At 37.9% G+C, this 22,683-nt stretch overlaps 1 protein-coding gene across 1 annotated transcript in view; it reads right to left on the bottom strand.

The window, feature by feature from the left end:
• IMPG2 (interphotoreceptor matrix proteoglycan 2) overlaps positions 1 to 22,683 on the bottom strand; it is a 1,485,782-nt gene that overhangs the window by 2,257 nt on the left and 1,460,842 nt on the right. The window contains exon 22 of the mRNA XM_044072040.1: positions 11,507 to 11,583. Within this exon, the coding sequence (XP_043927975.1) occupies positions 11,544 to 11,583 (40 nt within the window). The 3' untranslated portion in view covers positions 11,507 to 11,543. The remainder of the gene's footprint in view (positions 1 to 11,506; positions 11,584 to 22,683) is intronic.

The raw sequence follows: 22,683 nt of genomic DNA, 5'->3' as shown, positions 1-22,683 counted from the left end.
GTTTCAGACGTAGGAAAGAATCCCCTAATCACACTTATATTTTGGAAGTTTTGAAGAGTACACTTGCCCTCCTTAAGCTTTCAATGGGAATCTTCTTTTCGTTAGCCATAAAATATTATGCTACCTAACCAATCTGTGGAGATCACTGACATGTGGAAATATGCTGACAATAATTTAATTTATTTTGTACTTGTTTATTTAATCTACTATACTGAAACAATTTCTCTCTTAAAACAGTTCCAGAAAAGATTAAAAAAAAAAATTCCACATTTTAGATCTTTTCTGTTAGACCCGTATTGTTGGGTCCTACAGTCAATGACAAGGACAAGCTTTTTACAAAATGAACATTTAAAAATGCACTACATAGACTACGTACTTTTACTGAGAAATATTTTTCTGTGACACAGTGATGCAAACTGTCCTTTCCTCATGACTCAGCTACACTAAATCTTTGAAGTAAGTAAATAGAATCATGCTGGTTCCTGCTGTTTCAAAAAACGTTCCTCAATCTTGCAGTCCTATGGGAAACCTAAAGTAGGCCAGTATTCAAGCAGATTCAAGTTGCACAATATAGAATGATTTCCTCACTACTGCATACATGTGATGGTCAACAGATAGATTACTGTCTGTGTCTGTGTCCCTAAGTCTCGGACTGCTGGGTCAACTCTTAGGAGTGTGCTGAAGGATGCTATTATGCATTTATAGGCATTTACTTTTAGTCCATGACTCCAACATCAGTTATTTGTCTGTGTCAACCCTTCCTGAGGAATGTTTGTGATAGTGGGTGATTCTATGACAGATCTTAATTTGCAATTATCTGCAAATTTGGTCAGAAAGAAGCCATTGACATTGGCCTTGACTTCCGAGAAGTAAATGCTAAAAAGGAGAATTACCAGGACTGAATGCCAAGGGACTTCACTCATGACTGGTCTCTTTATATAGGTGGACTCCTCAATTCTAACTTCCTGGGTCCTGTCTGTGAACCAGCTAGTTATCCACCAGATGACATAAGGGTTTATACCTATCCTCTTGAGTTTGTTAACAATGCCACAGTGGGGTATTGTGTCAAATGCCTTGGCCCTGACAATGTAGCTGGTGTGGACCATTTTGTACTAATCCATTGGTTTGATGACCTTTTCAAAGAAGTCCACTAGTCTGAGTAGTCATGACCTGCCCTTGACTAAACCAAATTGGGTTGTGTCCAGTGTCTGGAGATTTCCTGTATCATTATTGATCATCCCCATGATAATTCTTCCCATGACTTTGCATATAAGACTAGTGACACTTATAGGTCTGTAGTTTCCAGGGTCTGTAGATGGCTCACCTTTGTAGGGAGGGATGACTGTTGTTGTTCTCTATTCATGATGTACAAAGCATGTTTGAAGGGTATAGTTAAATAGCAATTACAGATGGCCTGATAGGTCATTTTTCATGCTATTTAGAAGGCATCCTAGGATATTGTCTGGGCCCACTCATGCATTGTTCTTGGCGTCAAGAGTTATATTTGATGGTATTTCCTGAGGGGAGGTTTAGGGAGAGTGGGGTAAATTAAGAGGTAAATTTGTTGGCCAGTAGGTTTCCTATATCTTCAGGCTCAGTATATTTAGCTCCATTAACAATGATCTATGCATACAATTGTGTATTGCCATTGAGGGTTTGGACATAGCTGAAGAATACCTTGTTGTTGTTCTTGGCCTGGGAGGCTAAATTTACCTCAAATTTGGTTTTGGTAGAGTCTATTTGTCCTCTGCATTGTTTGTTTAGTTTGACAGGAGTGCTTCTATCTTGCTGGGTGCTACACCTCCTAATTTTTGCCATGATTTTCATCCTTCTGTTATATAGTCTATTGATGTTGTGATTCCACCACAGTGGCTTGTTTCTTGAATTAGTTCTGTACTTCTTCCTGGTGGGTACAGATGCCTCTAAGCAGCTATTAACATGCTTGTATAGGGTTTCTATGAACACTTCCATGTAGGCAGTAGTATTCTCAGGATTTATGGGGGCTTGAAATGGTGACAGGTTATCAATTAATAATAGGAAGTTATCCTTAGAGTAGTTCCTGAACATTCCAGTGTTAGCTGGGGTTCCGGATTTTATTTTTACTTCAAAGGAGACTATTTTGTGGTCTGAGCTCACAACAGAAGATGTTATATTAGGCAGGTGTGCAGTATTCTCTCATATCAGTAAGGATCAGATCCAGTATGTTTGCGCCTCTGGCTGGTATATTGACAATCTGGTTTAGCGAGTTTGTGTTTACAAAATCCAATACAATTTAAATACATTTATTGGGTTTCCTTGGTCATAGAGGGGTAATTATAGCTTTCAAGGAAGTGGTATGAGATTTTGGCTAAGGTGATGGAGAACCTCAAGTGCATTGTCCTGTTTGACGAGCCTTGAGGGATTTTTATAGTATTAATGCAAATAGAGATCCCTATACCTTTAGTCTCTTTCTGTGTGGTAGCTGGTCTAAATGTGTGGAAGGCATTATAATCTTGTACTGCCAGTGTGCTCTCAGCAGCTTTAAACCATGTCTCAGTAACTACACAAATGTCAGCATTCTCTAGAGTGAGGAGACCTTGTAGGGCTTAGAGTTTCTTGTTTAGACTCCTAGCATTGAGCAGTAACACCTTTAGATTTTCTTGGTTTTGATTTGAAAGCACTATAGGGGAGGACAATGTTTAGCTAATATTCAAAGGCCTAGAGGGGATAGTTGTAGACAACTCTGGTAAAGCAGCATGGTCTGTTGACCATCTCCTTCCATGCTGACAAATATTACACCTCCTTAGAATGGCACCAGAAACTAAGCCAATTATTAAAATCAGTAATCTTCTTTTCATACTGTGGCATCATCTTTGGAGAAAGTAAAATGTTGCTAAGTGCTGGGTGTACAGTATTCTCTCATATTAGTAAGGATCAGATCCAGTATGTTTGTGCCTCTGGCTGGCATATTGACAATCTGGTTTAGCGAGTTTGTGTTTACAAAATCCATGAATCTCTGTGCCCGCACATATGGTGTCGTACAGGATTCCCAGTTAATAGTGGGGTAATTAAAGTTGCCCATGAATATAGTATTGGGTTGGATGGTGAGTGTTTCCAATAACATTTAAATACATTTATTGGGTTTCCTTGGTCATAGAGGGGTAATTATAGCTTTCAAGGAAGTGGTATGAGATTTTGGCTAAGGTGATGGAGAACCTCAAGTGCATTGTCCTGTTTGACGAGCCTTGAGGGATTTTTATATTATTAATGCAAATAGAGATCCCTATACCTTTAGTCTCTTTCTGTGTGGTAGCTGGTCTAAATGTGTGGAAGGCATTATAATCTTGTACTGCCAGTGTGCTCTCAGCAGCTTTAAACCATGTCTCAGTAACTACACAAATGTCAGCATTCTCTAGAGTGAGGAGACCTTGTAGGGCTTAGAGTTTCTTGTTTAGACTCCTAGCATTGAGCAGTAACACCTTTAGATTTTCTTGGTTTTGATTTGAAAGCACTATAGGGGAGGACAATGTTTAGCTAATATTCAAAGGCCTAGAGGGGATAGTTGTAGACAACTCTGGTAAAGCAGCATGGTCTGTTAACCATCTCCTTCCATGCTGACAAATATTACACCTCCTTAGAATGGCACCAAAAACTAAGCCAATTATTAAAATCAGTAATCTTCTTTTCATACTGTGGCATCATCTTTGGAGAAAGTAAAATGTTGCTCAGTGCTGGGCTCATAACATCCTATAATATAGGGAGGTACATCTCAGGTCTTTGACACCCTCGTGGACTATGACTGAGTCATACTGGTACTTGTGATCCAGTGACCTGAGTATGTGTGCAATGTGACAGATCCATGCCACTGATATGCAACTGACCATGACTTTCTCCTTACGGAACTTGGTGAGTGTGACATCAGTGTGTCTCACATGTAGTCTCCAATGACCAGAATATTGGATTATGTGGTGGCTTGCCTTATATGGGTTTAGAGGAAGAGGCTCCATGAGATATGGCCATATGTGTTGATGTTGGTGTTGTTCTGAAAAAATGAATCTGGGGTTCCTGAGGGTATTTGTTATGTATTCTTTGTCTAGGAGGTCTTTGGGGTTTAAGAATGGTACATTTAAGTGTCTCAGTATATGTGGATGTATGTGACTGTTTTGAACTGTGTGTGATGGGTGCAGGGCATGCACTACTGACAACTTGATTGGCATTAGAAGTGTTTATATATGAGAGCTTTGTATCCAGTAACAATGTGTTAATATATCCCCCACAAACCATATCAGTTTGTTTGAGAATCAGCTGGTTGTCAGTAAACATGAGACTTTTTCTGCATTGCCTCAGCATGCCCACATCCACTAAGCTGGTAAATGTAGTAGTGGGAAAGGTCATATCAATGGTAACAGGCCATTTTTACTGATTAGACAGTTGCAGTAACAATACAAAGCAATGCCAGGAGTGTCTGGTTTGCAACAGTAGGAGCAGTGCTTGCTGTTAAATGGCTGCCCTATATGCAACCAGGTGTTGGTGAGATTTCAAGCTTGCTTTTACAGGAAAAATGTCAACTCAAGATGTATGTGTCTCTACACAGGGCACTGTCAAACACTTCAGGGGAAACTAATAAGAAGACCTTGATGATTTAGGGTATTTAGGAAGATATTCTGAAGTTAGGTTAAACAGCAGTTACTCAAACAGTGCTTACTGAAAAGAAAGAATTATCTTTGTCAAGAATGATAAAAAGAGGGGATTTACCTGATTGGCTACTGCCTGGTAACTACTAGTGCTGGTCTCAACACAACTTCATACTGCTAGGCTACAAAGCTCCTTTGCTTCTTCTTTCACCAGAAACAAAACAGTATCACCAATCCCAAAATAAGAAGCAGGCCACAGGCTCTTTGGTGATCCACAATCTTGTTCCAGATGATGCAGGGGTTTGTAGGTTTGTTGTAGACTTTTCCTGGTAGATGTCTTGAATAGCAATCAGAATAGTCAGGAAGGTCGAACACAGACACTCACAGCCCAGTCAGAAATAGTCAAGAATCAATGCACTTTGGTCCTTCTCTCACTAGGAGCAAAATGTAAGCACAATTTTCAATCTGGCACCCATGAAGCAGTTATCAGGCTTTCTGGTGTCAGCAGTCTCCAGGGAAATAATGCCCCTGTGCTCCTTCTCTCAACAGGAGCAAAACAGAAGTACTAATCCCCAGAATATAATTGGTTGTCTTGGACTAGATGTTGTAGATTTTAAAGGTAAGGTGTAAAAAATGGGTTTATATCCTAAGAATTGTAGTGTGTACTAAGCAGTTATTTATGAAACAGGGGGTAGCAAGCTTTAGCTATCTAAGTGGATAGCCACTAATTTTGAAAGAGCAAGTCAGACTGGAAGGGGGTGGGCACTTTAATTTTGGGCTTGAAAAATAGCTGAAGGGGAGTGATTTCACAAAATGATTACTCACAATAGGCAACAAAAGAGAAGAGGGAAGGAAATCTGTGATCAAATTAACAAAAGAGGCAGGCAATCAGAAAGACAGTTGAGTTTAATTTCTCTACAACTCAAAAGAGACTCAACTGTGGTCTCTTTCTTAGTTTAAATATGCAGTTAAAAGCAGAATACAAGTAAACACAGTGTAAATCAAATACATCACAATATACAAAATAAAAGAAGACGAAGCAATACAAAATACAGAGTCTGACTATGTTTTTTCAGTAAAGCCCTTGATGAAAACTTATTTTGCACGCCCCCCATACCTCAAGTGATATGTTGTCAATTATTTAAGCTGTTCACTTGGTGCACATGGTGACTACAGCACAGATAAAATACACTTGGGATATATAATGCATGAACTCATTGCTTATTAGCACATTAGCAAATAATTACAATTGTTCACAAGTTTTATCATGTATGTGGAAATTCATAAGATATCATTCCTAAGGTGCAAAATAGTATGAAATTATGTTATAGTCTGTTTGTAGGAATATACTTATGCAAGCTGAATAGATATGAAAATAAAGTCCTTCTGTAAAATGTTTCTTTAATGTGTCAGAAAAAAACAATAAAAAAATTGACCAAAAAAAGTTCACATGTAAACAATGACTAGATTTCATCTATTTCAAGAAAGTACAGCTTAAGAATATTATATCATCTTTCTCTCTACTGGCTACATTACAACAGTAATGTCACAGGTAATATTCCTGGGTAGTGTCCACCGACAACACAATACATTCAGGGACAGGCAAAGTCACTGATATTCTATTTTTTTATACAATTCTAGAAAGTTGAACTGCAAAAATATGAGGTTTCATAGAATCTGATATTTTAGACCAGAATACTTATTCATCATTAAATTGTATTTATTCTTATATTGCTGTTTGAACACTGTCAGATTGCTTCATTCCATGATCTGTATATCAGATTTGCTTCATTAATGCATGCCTGTAATGTAATTAAAAAGTATAACAAAAACACGACTGGAAATTATACCTAACAATAAGTGGTAAAATTCCCTAAAATTTCATCTCATGAAATAGATTTTTATTCTTTTTTTAACCAATGTAAAAATTTGTTCCCGATGACTGGCTGACAAAGTATAACTGTCAAGTCAGTTTTATCAGCCTGCAAGTGTCATTGCCACAACCTCTAGAAAGTAAAATTACTCCCATATCAAATTCACTGAAATCAGCTCACACTATTACTATTACTGCTGCGCAGGTTAAAACAGCACTGCCCAAGGCCAAGAATGCAGCTTTTATGGGACCTGACAATATCCCTGGCTGTGTTCTACATGAACTACAGAGTGAACTGGCACCTCACCTGCGTGCCTTGTTCAGTCACAGCCTTACCTCAGGCTTTGTCCCTACCAAATGGCGAACTGCTACAGTCATCCCTTTCCACAAAGGAGGATTGACTACAGACCCTGGGAAATATCACCCCATTAGCCTGACGAGTCTGATATGCAAATCTATGGAATGCATCATCATGGACCTAATAAACAAGGATATAGGGAATCTCCAAACTCTGACTCCCATACAGTTTGGTTTTGTGAAGGGTAGATCATGCCTGCTCAACTTGGTCAACTTCTTTGAGTCAGTCACCAGAGCTGTGGATGAAAGCAAGGTGGTTCATGTAGCCTACCTTCATCTGGCCAAGGCCTTTGATACCATTCCCCACTCAGGAATCAAAGAAAAACTCACTAAGCTAGGCATCAATCCTTATATCACTAGGTGGGTTGGAAACTGGCTCACAGGTAGTGTGAAAGTAGCTGACTCCAAGTCAGACTGCCAACCAGTCACAAGTGGAGTCCCACAGGGTCCGGTCCAGGCTCCTCTCCTGTTTGGCATCTACTTCTCTGAAGTCCAGGCCAACATGAAGGGACTCTAGCTGACAAAGTTCACAGACGATTGCAAGTTGGGAGCTATTATTAACTCCCCAAGTGATGTTGACATCCTACAGAAAGGCCTCACTGAGACCAACAACTGGTGTCAGAACCATGGCCTTAAGCTGAATGCCAAAAAATGTGTCGTCATCCCCTTTGGGAAAAACCAGGGTTCCCATGAATTACCACATTGATGGTAGTCCACTGAACACAGAAGGCATTATAAGAGATCTGGGAACACAGGTTGACACCAACCTCTCTTTTGACTACCACATTGCCACTGTGGTCAGAAAGTCCTTCTATGTAGCACATCTCATTACTAAGGGTTTTACATCCAGGAAGAAAAAAGTCATTGTCTCCCTCTACTCTTCCCTCATTAGGCTAATCATTGAGCACAATGCACCATTTGGCATGTACATCACTAAACACCTGCAACAACTGGAGAGGCCACAAAAGTACCTCACAAAGAGGATCCTAGGCCTTAAACATCTGTCCTATATGGACAGACTAAAAAACTCCAACTAATCTCTGTCTCATATCGCCTACTTAGAGTCGATCTCTGCTTGACTTACAAAGCCATGTCTGACCCAGCTCTGTTAGATATGCTCCTGCTAAAGAAATCCCAATCCCTCCACAACACACACTCCAGAAACCTCAACCTCATTACCACAATCAACTGAACATGCTGGAGGGACAAGTTCATAACCCAGAGACTGCCCATGCTATGGAACAGACTTCCCATACGTGTCAAGCCGACCACCTCACTGGCCCTCTTCAAGAGAAATCTTGATGAGTGGATGGGAAATAGAAAATTCACCACAGAATCACTCCAGTGGCTCTACTCGACAGAGGCTCTGGGAACTAAGGTCGGGTGGTATGATGCCAGGGTAATCCTATAGGCTAGGCTTGTAAAGGCTCCAGGGCCATTAGCCTAGTATACACCTATGAACCTATGATCACACAATGAAAACAAAATTTATGATTGAGATAATTTAACAAAAGCCAACCATTAACTAGAGACACACTTTACCTGAATAGCGGTATCGCTATGGACAGGGATATTCCTATAACATAAGGTTAGGGGCAGGGTCATTTTTGGATTAGCACTTATTAGTGAGGATAGCCAAGAGGGTTTTGGTCGACTGCACTACCTTAGTAATGTGTGATAATCCTAACCTTGCCCCAACCTTACCATAGGGAAAAAAACTACTACTACTACACAAGACACTCATACATACATCACATACAGTAGTACACAGACCAGGTCAGGGAAAAGTCCAGTTCCTCAATAGAGGAAATTTTGTATCGATTTTAGAGGTGCCATCAATAGCTTATGCTCAGCTAGGGGATCTAAACGAGCCCCTATCAGCAGGAATGAGGTTAACAGAAATTCTTTCTACAGTAACTGTACTGGCAGAGGAACAGGTACAGTTAACAGTGTAACCCACCACTAAGAAGGAATTACTTATGGTCATTAAAAAAAAGTAAAATGCAGTATGAAACGTAATAAAACTCTAGGATGTGATGGTTTGCCATCAAAACTTAGCATGTATCTCCCCCCATTAGCATTTGGTTTTCTATAGAATGCCTGCTCATTTGCTTCAACTGGTATTCCACCATCTTGGAGGCAAACCCTGCTCTTCCCTTTATTAATGATGGTAAAGACTTGTTGAACTTCTGTGGTTACATGACTGTATCTCTCTTGAATGTTAACAGTAAAATGTATATGGCAGGTGAGCACAGTAGCAAGCATCATTCCTTCCATCCTTAGCTCATTCGGACTACTTTGTTAAAGGTAGGGATCTGTGGTATAACATTTTAAGAGTGTTGCAGTTGTTAGAACAGAGACAGCTTCATAATCTTCTAAGTAGCTCTACTTTCTATAGATGACAAAAAGACATTTGACAATGTCAGGTGGCCCATTTTGTCCTAGGCACTGCAAGCATTTGGCTCTCCTTCTTTCATAGAGTCACTGTGGACCATATAGCAAGGATCAAAAGGTAATGGAAAGGATAGGTGCTTATATATCTTGGTCCTCAGATCAATCTAAAGACATAAGACAAGGATGCCCTTTAACACTGATTTTATTTATCTTGGCAACTGAACCAATAGCAATAACCCACAGGAATGCATTGCCCCTTGCATGTCAACATAAGGGGGGATAACAAGGCAGGATGGGTGGTGCTGTTTGCAGAAGATCTCAAAAGTTTTTTGGATGATACAAAGAAAATCCTTCTTGATGTGCATTATGCATCACCAAGTAATGGAGGTATACATCTCCTAAGTTTCTTGTTAGCATATGAGGTGGAAATGCTTAGATGTCATAAGAATCTTCACTTGTTACAGCCCCTTTCACCATGCATCAGTTTGATGGTTAGCATTGCATACTCAGCTCTTCAACCCTTCTTGCCATAGGTTATGGATAAACTAAGGTATGAATGGCTGGTATTAATATAATATATTGCAAAGGGAAATTTTAAACATCATGTAACAATTGGAACATCTTAGTATTTAAAAACACTATATAGAGACATCGGTATTATTTTGGGATGAGAATCTCTTACTCTACATCGAGACATCTGTATTATTTTGAGATGCCTTAGTCAACTGGTACTTTATCTCTATTAAGTTTCACCTTTATAGCATAATATCCTAACTTTACTCCACTCATTCATACTCTGGTTCGTGTTTTAAGGCCTTTTCAAAAATTTCAACAGAATGTATTCAATGCATTCACTGTTATCAGCCTTCTTCTTTGCTGAGGCATACCTTGGACCACCAGTAGATGGATTCATCTATTACCTTTCCAGTACATCCTATTTATCTCAGCAATCCTGAAGGTTAATGAGATGTCTGAAAAAGTGAATATCTATCTGTCTATCTGTCTATATACAGTATATTCAAATATTCAAAAATGCTTGAAAAGCCTTCATAGCATTTAACAGTCTGAGCTTGAAATTGCTCAGCAAACAGAAAAAGAGCTGTTTGTATTGAGAAAATGGTCTCATTATTTAGATATATGAAACACTATGGTCTTGATGGCCATTTTACAAGTCTTAACACATATTCATCTGCTTCAAATTTAAGCAGGTAAATTTAGCTATTTCGTATTTATGTTTGGTGACTAGGTGTTTAGAAAACTTTACCTCATTTGTATTATATATTATTCTGTTTTACCCTATTATTCAATTCTATTTTATTTTATGGATGCCTTTGTACATTTAGTTGCACATATATTGAATTTTAAACTAATTTCCACAGCATTTTAAAATAAAATTTATTAGTCTGATCTATACATGATAAGTAATTGTTGGTTATATGACTTGGTTATATTTTGTCTTGATTGTGGCATATGCTCATTATTGAAAAAGTGAGGCTTTTGTGCTTGGATTATGATCACAATAGATTATTAGTGGATTCTTCTTACCCATGCTGTAAATATTTAAATGTTTCTATTAACTTTATAAAATTCTATAAAATCATCCAAAAAAGAAAAAGAATTCTTATGTAGTATGATCAGTTAAACATTATAATAATAACACCTCTCTGGTTCATAGGTTCATAGGTTGGTACTAGGCTATCAGCCCTAGGGCCTATACAAGCCTAGCCATAACAATTCCCTGGCTATTTCTTCCCACATTATTTACTTTCCTGGACCCCTGTCTAGCAGGACGACTGACGTGATCCCTGGGGTGAATTTCCTTTCTCCCATCCAATCGTCAAGGTTCCTCTTGAAGAGGTCCAAAGAGGCACTCTGCTTGACATGTATGGGCAATCTATTCCAGAGTCTGGATGGGAGTCTGCTTCTTTTATACATGTTTTTTTTTTTTACTTACAATAGTTAACAACCAGATTTGTGAGTATATGGGTCCTCAGCCTATACAGAAAATAACCATTAAAGAAAGTATTGCCTCTTATACTGTTAAGTCCACAAATCAATATTCATCAGTATAAGGTTCACACTTAAGAGTTTTAATCAGTCATGTAATATTATTATTATTTTTTTAATTTTCTAAAACTTTCTGTACAGTATTAATTTCATCATATGGCAAACTGAAGAAAATCACATCTGTCGCATCTTTGGATGAAAATTAATCTCATTGTTCCTAGAAAAAGTAAAAAGAAAAAAAAAAGATACTAACGGTTTATACCATATTATCTGTTGCAGGGTGTCTCCTTCCTGGAAAGTTAACTGTTAAGATGTCCTCTTCTGGCATTATCTTCATTCCTGACATAATCAAAAGAAAAGAAAAGAAATATTTTACATAAAATAAAATAAATTAAGCACATTTAAATAAATAGTCTTTATAATAGGAAAACAATACATTGATATAAGAACACAGTGTTAAGAAACATTTCAGCTGACTATAATCACACAATCTTCACCTCCATTGCCACTCTATTTCCATTTAGATGATAGCAGGTAAGTGATACATTTATTTGATACCTTTTTGATGCATAAATTATATAGTTTAGAATACAATGCCAAACAAAAATAATGAATCAATGAATAAATGATCCTCTAACTATTAACATCTGCAGCACATTGTATTAAAACAAAATTATCAAAATCAGAAATTGTGCCAAAAAAAGCTTGGCTTTGCATTCAAACAAATTTCTGAATCATTCTTTTTGTAGGATAAACCCCACAACCTCAATGCAGAGGGCTGTGCTTCTTGTACTCTGGACATATTTCTAATCATTTTTCAGATCATTTCTAGGGAGTAGAAGGTGCATTCAATTTAGTACTGTAAGCCACAAATGGCAACTAAAAATAATAATAATAACTTCCTCTGTTATTAGTAAGTTACTAAACATGGTTGTGTTCTGACATTAATTAATAAATCATTCCAAAGAAGGTTACGTCACTAAGCTCTGAAATGAAACTCATGTAATGTCAAGTTAACAGAAAATAAAATCTATCTACATATCATGGAATTTATTGAATCATATGTGCTATTATGATTGAGTTAAGTGTTGTTTTGGGGAGAGCATGTTACTAATGGAATTATTTTTAAACTTGATAGTATTATCATATCATAACAGAAAATGCATACGTCTAGACTGTTTACATGACTCACAGATATGGGTCCATGGACTCGGGCATTTTTATTTGAATATTTCCATGTAGATGCCTAGATTTGCACACTGTTCCTTAGTTTTGCAACTCTTTGGTAGATCCCAGAAGGAATAATATCTCAGTGCTCTTGTTTATTCTACCAGTATAAAAAGAGTGCCACAGCAATTGCTCATTAATAGTTTGTGACAGAATTGTAAAGCAGTCAGGTTCCACAACAAATGCACGTTTTGTGCTTCACAGCTCACTGCAATTCAGATAATTATTACAGGCCCAAAAAATACTGCTAGTCTCTACCACACATTTACAAGTTATAGCCAACTCCAATGTGACTAGGCACAGCTATCCAGGGAGGTTACTAGGCATTGGGGAAGTGGAAGTAGATTGTCAAGCCTTTCTTCTATAACCCACAGGGGTGCACAAATGAATGGACAACTTACAAGTTGCTAATCTACATGTTGCATATTTTTGGAATGAGAGACGAAACCAGAACACCTGAAAAAAATCCACATGACTACAGACAGGCTATACAGATTCCACGCAAAAGGCATCCCAGCTCAGAACCAAAATGAAGAACCTCTTGCTATGACACTTACAGACAAGTTTAGTACCAACTTCATAACAGAAGCAGTCAATGAAGTTCTATAAATTCCAGAGACTCTAAAGCAAAAAAATACTATCACTGTGGGCCCCAACAATATATCTTGTTATTTAATTAAGAGAGCAAAAGATGCCTTGCTTAAACACCTCATAAAACTGTTCACCTTACGTATAATCACCAAAGGTCCTCATTTCAAATCCTAAGAATTATTTACACATCAGCCTAAAAGGCGTCATTTGCAAAGCCATGTAATGTGTTATGTTTGATTTCCCAAGCTTCACTATAAAAAATGTTATGACTGTAGAGTCACAAATATAAAATAGTTCTGTCAAAGGGGAGAGCATGTCTACTTAATTTAGTAAACTTCTTTGAGAAGGTCACTGAAGCTCTAGATAATGACCATTGAGTTCTTGCAGAATACCTGGATCCGATCAAGGCCTTTGACACTATTCCCTGTGCTGGAACTATAAGCAAGTTTAAAAGCCTAAATGTAGACCCTTAAATTGTAAGAGGGATAGAAAACTGGCTGACAGACAGAGTCCATGTAGTTAAGTATCAGGTGCCACATCAGAATTAAAAAAGGTGGCTAGTACTGAACCACAGTGCAGCATTTACTCTTCTAATTTCCATACCACTAGTCCAGACATTTGACTAACTAAACTGAGTCTTGTCATTCTGTCAACATCTGAAAACATCTTACTACAAAAAGGGTAAACCATGGAAATCAATATTGTAAAAAAGAATCAGGCTTAATTAAATGCAAAGAAGTGTACTATTTTCAATCTTGGTCAAAAAAATCTTGACAGTTGTTTACAGATTAGACAGTACTCCACTCTAGACTGATACAGTCATCATCAGTAGATTAGCTACAGTGGGGTGAGACCAGGGTTGCCAGATTTCCAGACAAAAAAAAAAAGAAGGTCTCTCACGGCAAGTGAAGACCAAAAAAAAAAAAAAAAAAAAGGTCTTCGGCAACTGAAGACCAAAAAAAAAAGGTCTTTAATGCGGAACAGAGTTCCACATTAAAGAACTGAGCTCACTCAGTAGCTCTGCACTAAACACGGAGCTTCTCGTGTTTAATGCATTGCAGTTCTGCATTCAACTCAAGTAGCTCCGTGTTTAGCGATTTTTGATTGGCCCGTACGCCAGGCATACGGGACAATCAAAAAAAAAAAAACAAACAAAGCGGAGGCTGGCCGGGATTTAAACCGGCAGGGCAGAACTCGGGATCAGGCTGCTGATCTCGGGACAGTCCCGCCCAAATAGGGACGTCTGGCAACCCTGGGTGAGACGGACAACTGCTCTGGGTGCAAAGTGTTGGAGGGGTGTGATTAACTGATCCCAATCTCTCTTTAATGCAATACCCACTTGCGGTCAAACCTGAGTACTGTAACATTCCATGTGTGGTATATACTATAGCAACTGCTTGCTGCATATTAGCAAGCTGTTGCTACAGTTTAAAAGAAAATAAACAAATTTTAGTCTACAACTTGAGCACTGTAGTGCTCTGTACAAGGTATAATCTGTAGCAACTGCTTGTTACATTTGTAGCAAGCAGTTTTCTACAGTTTAAAAGAGAAAATATTTTTTAGGCAAACCTGAGCACCTAGCACTTTGTGCAGAACAGTATAAACTGTACCAACTGTTTGCTACATTTGTAGCAAGCAGTTTGCTACAGTTTCAAAGAAGAAATTATTTTTTTTTAATAAAATGTGCAGAAGAAGGTTTAGAGGTAAGACACAAACACAGGACCTGAATGGCTGGGGCAAGAGGAAAGGGAGTATGTGTCATGCACCTGGTCACCTGCTTGGTGTGCCAGTAGAAAGAACAGCTGTTTTTTTTTTTTTTCCTCTTCACGTGTAGAGCTGGGGGAACTAGAAAACGGGACCTACACAGGGCACTAGTTAAGCCAGATACACTTATGGTCATCACAAATCTAGTTACCTGTGAAGATAACTACCTCTCCTTTGACCACCATGCAGTAACAGTAGTCATGAAATCCTTCTATCAAACCAAATTAATAACCAAATGTATCTCATATAGGTTAAAGGAAGTTATCATTCCTCTGTACTCTTCCCTGATTTGATCAATTATAGAATATAATGCCCCTTTAAAAATGTCTCCACCCAAATACATGCTGCAGCTAGAAACACCTCAGATGTTACTAACTAAAATGATTACTGACTCGCAGCAACCAAGATTGAAGATCTGTCCCTATACTTTGTCCCTTTTTGTCTCTCTCTCTCTCTGCCTGTCATACACTCCTACACAATGCTTTATACCTAGCGTTCTGTGATGTTCCGTGGGTGGTGCAGTGGCAGCTGTTAACATTGCTACCTCACAGCAAGAGGTTCTCTGGTTTGATTCTCGGCTGGGGTACCTTTTGTGTGGAGTCTGCATGTCCTCCCTGCATTTGCGTGGGTTTCCTCTGAGTACTCCAGTTACTGCCCACATTCCAAAGACATGCATCTGGAGTGTTTCTCACTGGACCTCAGCTGAAAATAGACTCAGTCTTAGTCATACTTTACTGGTCAACAAATGTTAAATAAATAAATAAAGATACAACCATTGATCTCCTATACTTCCATGAAGCAAATCGCTCAATAAGCACTGAAACATAATATCTGTATCACCACCAACAAATAAATATGACACATTAAAAGGACAGATTTATTATGCAAGGTTCTCCCTCTCTGGAATAACCTTACATTGTATATAAAACAGATTAATACCCTTGGATTCTTTAAGACAAACTTGGCAACTGTATGGGCACCTGTAAATACATCTTAGGCCTGACATGTACTTGGTAACTGTATGGGCACCTATAAATTCATCCCAGGCCCAATTTGTACTTGGTAACTGTATGGGCACCTATAAATTCATCTTAGTCATGACTTATACTTGGTAACTGTATAGGCACCTATAAATTCATCCTAGGTTTGACTTGTACTTCGTAACTGTATGGGCACCTATAAATTCATCCTAAACTTGACTTGTAGTTGGTAACTGTATGGGCGCCTATAAATTCATCCCAGGTATGACTTGTACTTGGTAACTGTATGGGCACCTATAAATTCATCCTAAATCTGACTTGTACTTCATAACTGTATGAGCACGTATAAATACATCCTAGGCTTGACATGTTTTGCTATGAGGATGGGTATTGGCAAGGTGATTATGGTCCACTGATTAATTCTGCATTGTAAACATTGTGAATTTATAAATCTAGAGTTTCAGGAAAAGACTAAGATTGCCTGTTGGAACAAAAGTAATTTGCAAGTGTCTATACCTCATACATCCTTAATACATATATCTATTTCTATCCATGTGTGTGTGTGTGTGTGTGTGTGTGTGTGTGTGTGTGTGTGTGTGTGTGTATATATATATATATATATATATATATGTAGATTTATAAAATGATATACAGGGACAAAGGCATGATTACAGCCTAGGCGACCAGAGTGTCACAGGTGCTTGACGGTGCAGGTAGGGAGAATAGACATGCCTATCTTTGGGGGAAGGCATGCATGTTCAGGACACACACACATGCTGTTAATTTTCATGGTGATGATTAGGGAAACAAATTCCTGATGTAGCCTGTGGGTTGGCAGAAAAACCTGCTGACATCAGTCCCTTGCTGAATGAGGGGTGGTGGAGTTCTGCAGCCCAATGCACTCCCTACCCACAGGATATTACTGAGCAGCAGTGGGGAGTGGGATGTAGGAGAAAACACTTCTTGGCAAACAGTATGATGCTTCTCCAAGTCCTTCATCTACTTACTCGCCCTTGCCGTGGGTCAAAGTTAGTCTACGGGCTGGATAGTCAGGTATAGAAGACCCAGTGGACAAGGAAAAGCCTTGGGAGTAGCTGATGATTAGTTGCAGGGAGGCAAAAATGAGCTAAAGTTATCATTTGTAACTTGGAGGTGACTTGTATAGCTTACTAATGTACCATCTTACAGATAAGCATAATACCCTGAAATTGGTATATAAGATAAGATAATTTATAATGTGATGACAGACAGAGACTGTTCACTGCATCATGAACAAATAAAAAAAAAAAAACATTGTATCAAGATCACTATAAAATATGGTAAAATCTAAATAACAAATCTTAATAACCACCACACAGAATATTATATACACACAGTTGTAGAAGTATTTTAAGTACTAAGCCAACATTGCAATGGAAAAGGGAGATTTTCCCAATAGGGATGACTACAACTAGGGGTGCAAAAAATAGGTAAGAGGGACTGAAATTTACTAGAGAAAACTGGCAAAGGAGCCAAGGTACTGAGAGCAAATAACTAAAGAGGAACACATAATAGAGTGTGATGAAGCCAAGAAGAGGTTTGAACTGCAGGTTACTGACCACCTTCCCTACCAGGGACTGATATCAAGTATATGCAAAGAAAAGAGGATAACAGAATCCTTAGTGAAAGGCCTGTTCTGGTAGTGTTATTAGTCAAATCTAGAACAGAAGCTGTTAAAAGGGGGATAATCACTAGGGCATATAAAACATTGCTTGATAACTATAAGAATCACTCAGTGGAGGTTGGAAAAAAAATTGAGAAGAGAGACTGGAAAAGCATTTTATAAAGAAACAATGGGAGGACATATGCAAGGCTCCCAAGTATGCACCAAAGTTCGGAAGGTTTAGGATTTTTGCTTGCAAGTGTTTGCAAAGGCATTTTATACCCAAAGCAGAGTGGGTCTATGGTCGCACATTACAGTGAACAGTTACTAATCAAACGTTAAACAGAGAAAGTTTAATGTTCTGAACATGCTTAACATTGAAAAATAACTCATCAAATGGCCATAGTTGGCCAACAACGAGGAAGTACCACTATAAGTAAGGTAAGTGAAGGGAACTTTTTAAAATCTGCCCTATTCTTCACTATAGTGAGATCTTGGAGTTGGTATATATAGTTAGGGGAGTGGGGTGATGCAGCACCCCACATTGGTTGGTTGCATTCACGATGTTGGCTAGCTATGGTCATTTGATTAATTATTTTTTGTTGTTAAGCTTTTTCAGAATGCTAACATTTTGTTGTTTAATAGTCGATTAGTAGACATTCACTGTAATGTTTTCTCAATGGGTGAACATACACACAAGCAGACTTCAAAGAAATTATCTTCAGGCAAATAGCAAATATTGAAGGTGTGATGTGGAAGAGAGAGATAACTGAAAACATGCTTTTTGTGGGTGTAATTAATTGGAACATTTAAAAAATTCCCTACAGAGAATTCTGTCAGAAATACTGGTGGAGAAAATGGCTGTTTTAGCTGGGCCACAAGATGGGAGTTGCCTAGGCATAGTAAGGCTTTATTAGGTTTAGTTCTGTTGGCTGACAAAAAGCAATATTAGAAAGCTAAGAAGTAACACCCAATATTGCTCTAAACGTATTCAAAAATGGCACCTCCCATTTGGATCTAATATATGTTACCAGCATACTAGCAACAAATTTAGTGATAGCTTTATTCTGAGGCTTTTATCCAAAGTCTACAAACCCATGGATCCCTTGCACCCCATTATTACAAAGGGACATGGACTGAGGGTGCTTTCTAAGATCCAAAATACTTCCTCCATAAAGAAAAACAGTAAACCTGGATGTTTAATAAACAGTACTAAATATGTCCTTACAAAGCCAGTCCCCAAACAGTTAAACCTAACTGAAGCTACAGGTTTTGTCCCTGAAGTTTGGCACACTGCAGTGGCAATGCCTCTCCATAATAGTGGTCCTACCACCAATCCCAGGAATAATAGACCCATCAGTCCAACATGACTCATCTGTAAAACAATGGAATGTATTTTAACTGACCTCATAAAATTTGATTTCAAAAATGTCATTTGGCTTAACCCTCAGCAGTTTGGCTTTGTCAAGGGAAGACCTTACCTAATGAATCTGGTTAACTTCTTTGAGAGGTTTCAAAAGCTGTAGATAGCAGTCATGCTATTCACATGGCATAGCTTGACATAGCCAAGGTATTGGAGATCATATCCTTTTCTGGCATTGTAGTTTAAGCTTAATGCTTTAAAATAGATGTCTATGTAGTAAGACAGAGTGTAACCTGGCTAAACGACAGAATCCACATAGTGCGAGTGGCAGTTGCTTCATCAAAAAGAATGAAGGTAACCAACCAGTGGTGTCCTCAAGATCTCAGTGTTGAGATCCCTACTTTTTTGACATTTAGTTTTCTGTACTTTAAATCAGAAATCAGAAGCTCTAGATAAGTTTGGAGATTACCACAAACTGCAGGTTATCATCAAGACAGCCTCTAATACTCAAACCTTTCAGCAAGAACTTACACTTGTAAATACCTAATATACTAAAATGGGATTAAATTAAAGGCAGGAAAGCAATATTATCACATTTAGTTGCAAAACCTACCATCAGTAAACAACATAGACAATATTGCATTTGAAAATGAAAATATAGTTAGGGACCTTGGAATATGCATTGCTAATTCCCTCTCTTTTGGCCTTCTACTTAGTGCAGGTGATTGCCAAGAATTATCATTTAGCTCTAATGGTGTTGTTCCCAAATATTCAGTATTGATTATGCCCCTTTTGGATGTACCTCAGTAGACATATCGGACAACTAGAAAGTCTGCAGACATTCATAATTTAGAAGATCATTAGCTTAAAGAATTTGAGTTACCAAGAGAGGCTAGAAACATTGTCCCATTATTCAGTATCTTATGTCTCACCTTCCATGGCATTAGAAACCATGTTGCCCTGGATATTCTGTAACTTCGGAAATCTGATAATTCCACAAAAATACCAAAACAAGGTATATGAATCTTCACCAGCAGATAAATCAAATGTGATGGCGAGAGACATATTCATCATAGAGCACCTCCCCCCACTAGGGATATGAATCTTCACCAGCAGATAAATAAAATGTACTGGAGATAGGTTAAACAGGCTATACTCTATAATCCTTCAAATGAAACCCAGATGATTGGATGGGTAGCCACAAAACTATCCCAGGTTTGACTAACGTAGCACTCATATTAAAAGGTGGTATAGCCTGATGGTGAGTATTGATAAGGTTTAAGTGGTCACAAGAATCAGTTGCCTTGAAATTACAGAATCATGTTAGTAGCTTTACAAAACATTCCTTGAAAGTAAAAGCTCAGAGAAACTTGGAGTAAATCTCTTTAGTGAATATCACTCAATCAATAGTCATGCAACTATGGTATAACATAACTTTTATCGTAATAAGACTTGCTCCCTACAGAGTTTTATAATTAACCAAATCTGCACAACATTTAACACCTAATGTTCATATTAAGTCTGTTGTATAACTCATTTATTCGCAACCTTTGACTATTTTAGATGAGCTGTTTCTCTTATCAGTTATGTTATTCCCTGTTCCTTGACCTATTTGCTCTCTATTGTTGACATTAGCAGCTGCATCTATACTGACTTGCACAGTTTTATTTTAAACATCTCTGTTGATCTTCTATGTGCTGTCTTTTTTATTGATGCTATCACTTTTCTCTAGATTGATTTACATTGTTCTTATTGTACAATTTAGAACTCGTTACCTCTTAAACTTACATTAATTTTTGTGCTATATGTTTTAGAATCCTTTTCCCTAGAATTCCACTGAAAATGGCACCAGCTAGCTAGCTAGACTTTCCTGGTTAACAAATGTAAATAAATAATTAGCAAATAAATTACTTTTTTTTAATTCATAGCAAAAGCTTGCAAAATTGCAACAAAGTCTGAAAAAGCAACCTACTTCAGGAATAAGAATCTATTTGTTGCCTCTTACCACAGTTTTGGAAAACCAAAATTATTGAATTGGCCATATCACCAATGCATCACACAGTCTTTCTCCTCTAAAAGTGTATTTTTCTTATAAATGTAAGGACTACATATCCACAAATGTAGCTGTAATTGGCAGCCACCCACCTCTCTGTACTCCCTAGTTTTGCAACATTCTACAACTGACTGTTCAGAACTACAGTACTATCAAACTTACATTTGCTGTAACTTCCACTTCAGGGAACTAACTGCAAAGATGCATGAGACCTATTTGAGAAACTGGGCGAGAAATCAGATGATAAGTTCAGCACTATACATTCAGTCTTCCTAATATTTGCACCCTCACTGAAAGAGGAACATTTAGCATTTCTTTTCAGGCCTTCTCTCACCACTGGAACCGTTTCCTCCTTTAAGAATGTAGCTATTATTTAATTGCCTATATTTAAACCACCATCATCCACAGGACTTCATGCCAATAGTTAATTCATACCCAGCTACAAAAACATATTTGAGAAGTTACTCTACAGTCAAACAAACAATGCAAAACAGTTGACAGCTGTATACAGTCATTGACGCAATCTGTATCATTATGAATAATGGCCAGCCCATAGTAGTTGTATTTATTGACATGACTCAGACTTTATACAGTTGGCATCTGTATACAGTCATTGACACAATCTGTATCATTATGAATAATGGCCAGCCCATAGTAGTTGTATTTATTGACATGACTCAGACTTTGTACAGTTGGCATCTGTATACAGTAATTGACACAATCTGTATCATTATGAATAATGGCCAGCCCATAGTAGTTGTATTTATTGACATGACTCAGACTTTGTACAGTTGGCATCTGTATACAGTAATTGACACAATCTGTATCATTATGAAAAATGGCCAGCCCATAGTAGTTGTATTTATTGACATGACTCAGACTTTATACAGTTGGTATCTGTATACAGTCATTGACACAATCTGTATCATTATGAATAATGGCCAGCCCATAGTAGTTGTATTTATTGACATGACTCAGACTTTTGAAACAATTAACTACACTCTTATTCTTCCTCTTCTTGCCAAGCTAGAAGAGCTGATCTTCAGCAGCAAAGCAATCTTTTGGATCTCCAGTTACCTCTATACCTGGGCATATCTGGTATGTGTAGAAGTTCTGTTTCTGATGTGGTGCTCTCAACTCTGGTGTACCCCAAGGAACAGTGTTGGGCTTTTTTCACTTTCTATTAATGATCTTAAGTGAAACCTACCTCTTTAAATATAACTATGTGAGCTGAAGATATCCTTCATATAAGCATCATATCACTGTTTAACAAACCTAAAATAAGAACTACAATCTAAATGTAGAGGTATTTGAAACTGGACTTACAACAATAAACTTACAATAAAGCCAGAAAAGGCATCAGTTATGTTATTTGCCTTAGTCAGAAGATACTACCAGCATGATATAATCCCCCAGGTAGATTAGCAATGATATCTAGACCTTATCCCGGACTCCACGAGGTCATTTAGAATATATATTGAAACAATAATACAAAGGGCTTTATTGCAATTAAAATCTTGCTATAAACTGTTTTGCACTCTCTCCTGCAGTATATGTAAAGATCTGGCTACGAATGTATTTCTGCTAAAGCTTAAATATGAGCTACCAGTTAGTGCAATCCTCTCCAGTAATAACTTTCATCTTCTAAAAGACACATTTAATAAATCTGCAGATTTGTCCTTACTATGGATCCATATAATCATCATTGTGAGTTAGTGGAAAAAAAACCCTGACTACTAGTGATTGCAAGAGCTCCACTCCTCCGCCTTGGTATCCCCGTCTTTGACATTTGTTAGCATTAATACTGACCTCGACTACA

This window comes from Protopterus annectens, chromosome 5.part0, assembly GCF_019279795.1.
Source record: "Protopterus annectens isolate FY-2018-M chromosome 5.part0, PAN1.0, whole genome shotgun sequence".
Lineage (NCBI taxonomy): Eukaryota > Metazoa > Chordata > Ceratodontiformes > Protopteridae > Protopterus > Protopterus annectens.
Note: the sequence above shows the minus strand (reverse complement) of the source record. Positions and strands in the feature narration are given on the sequence as shown.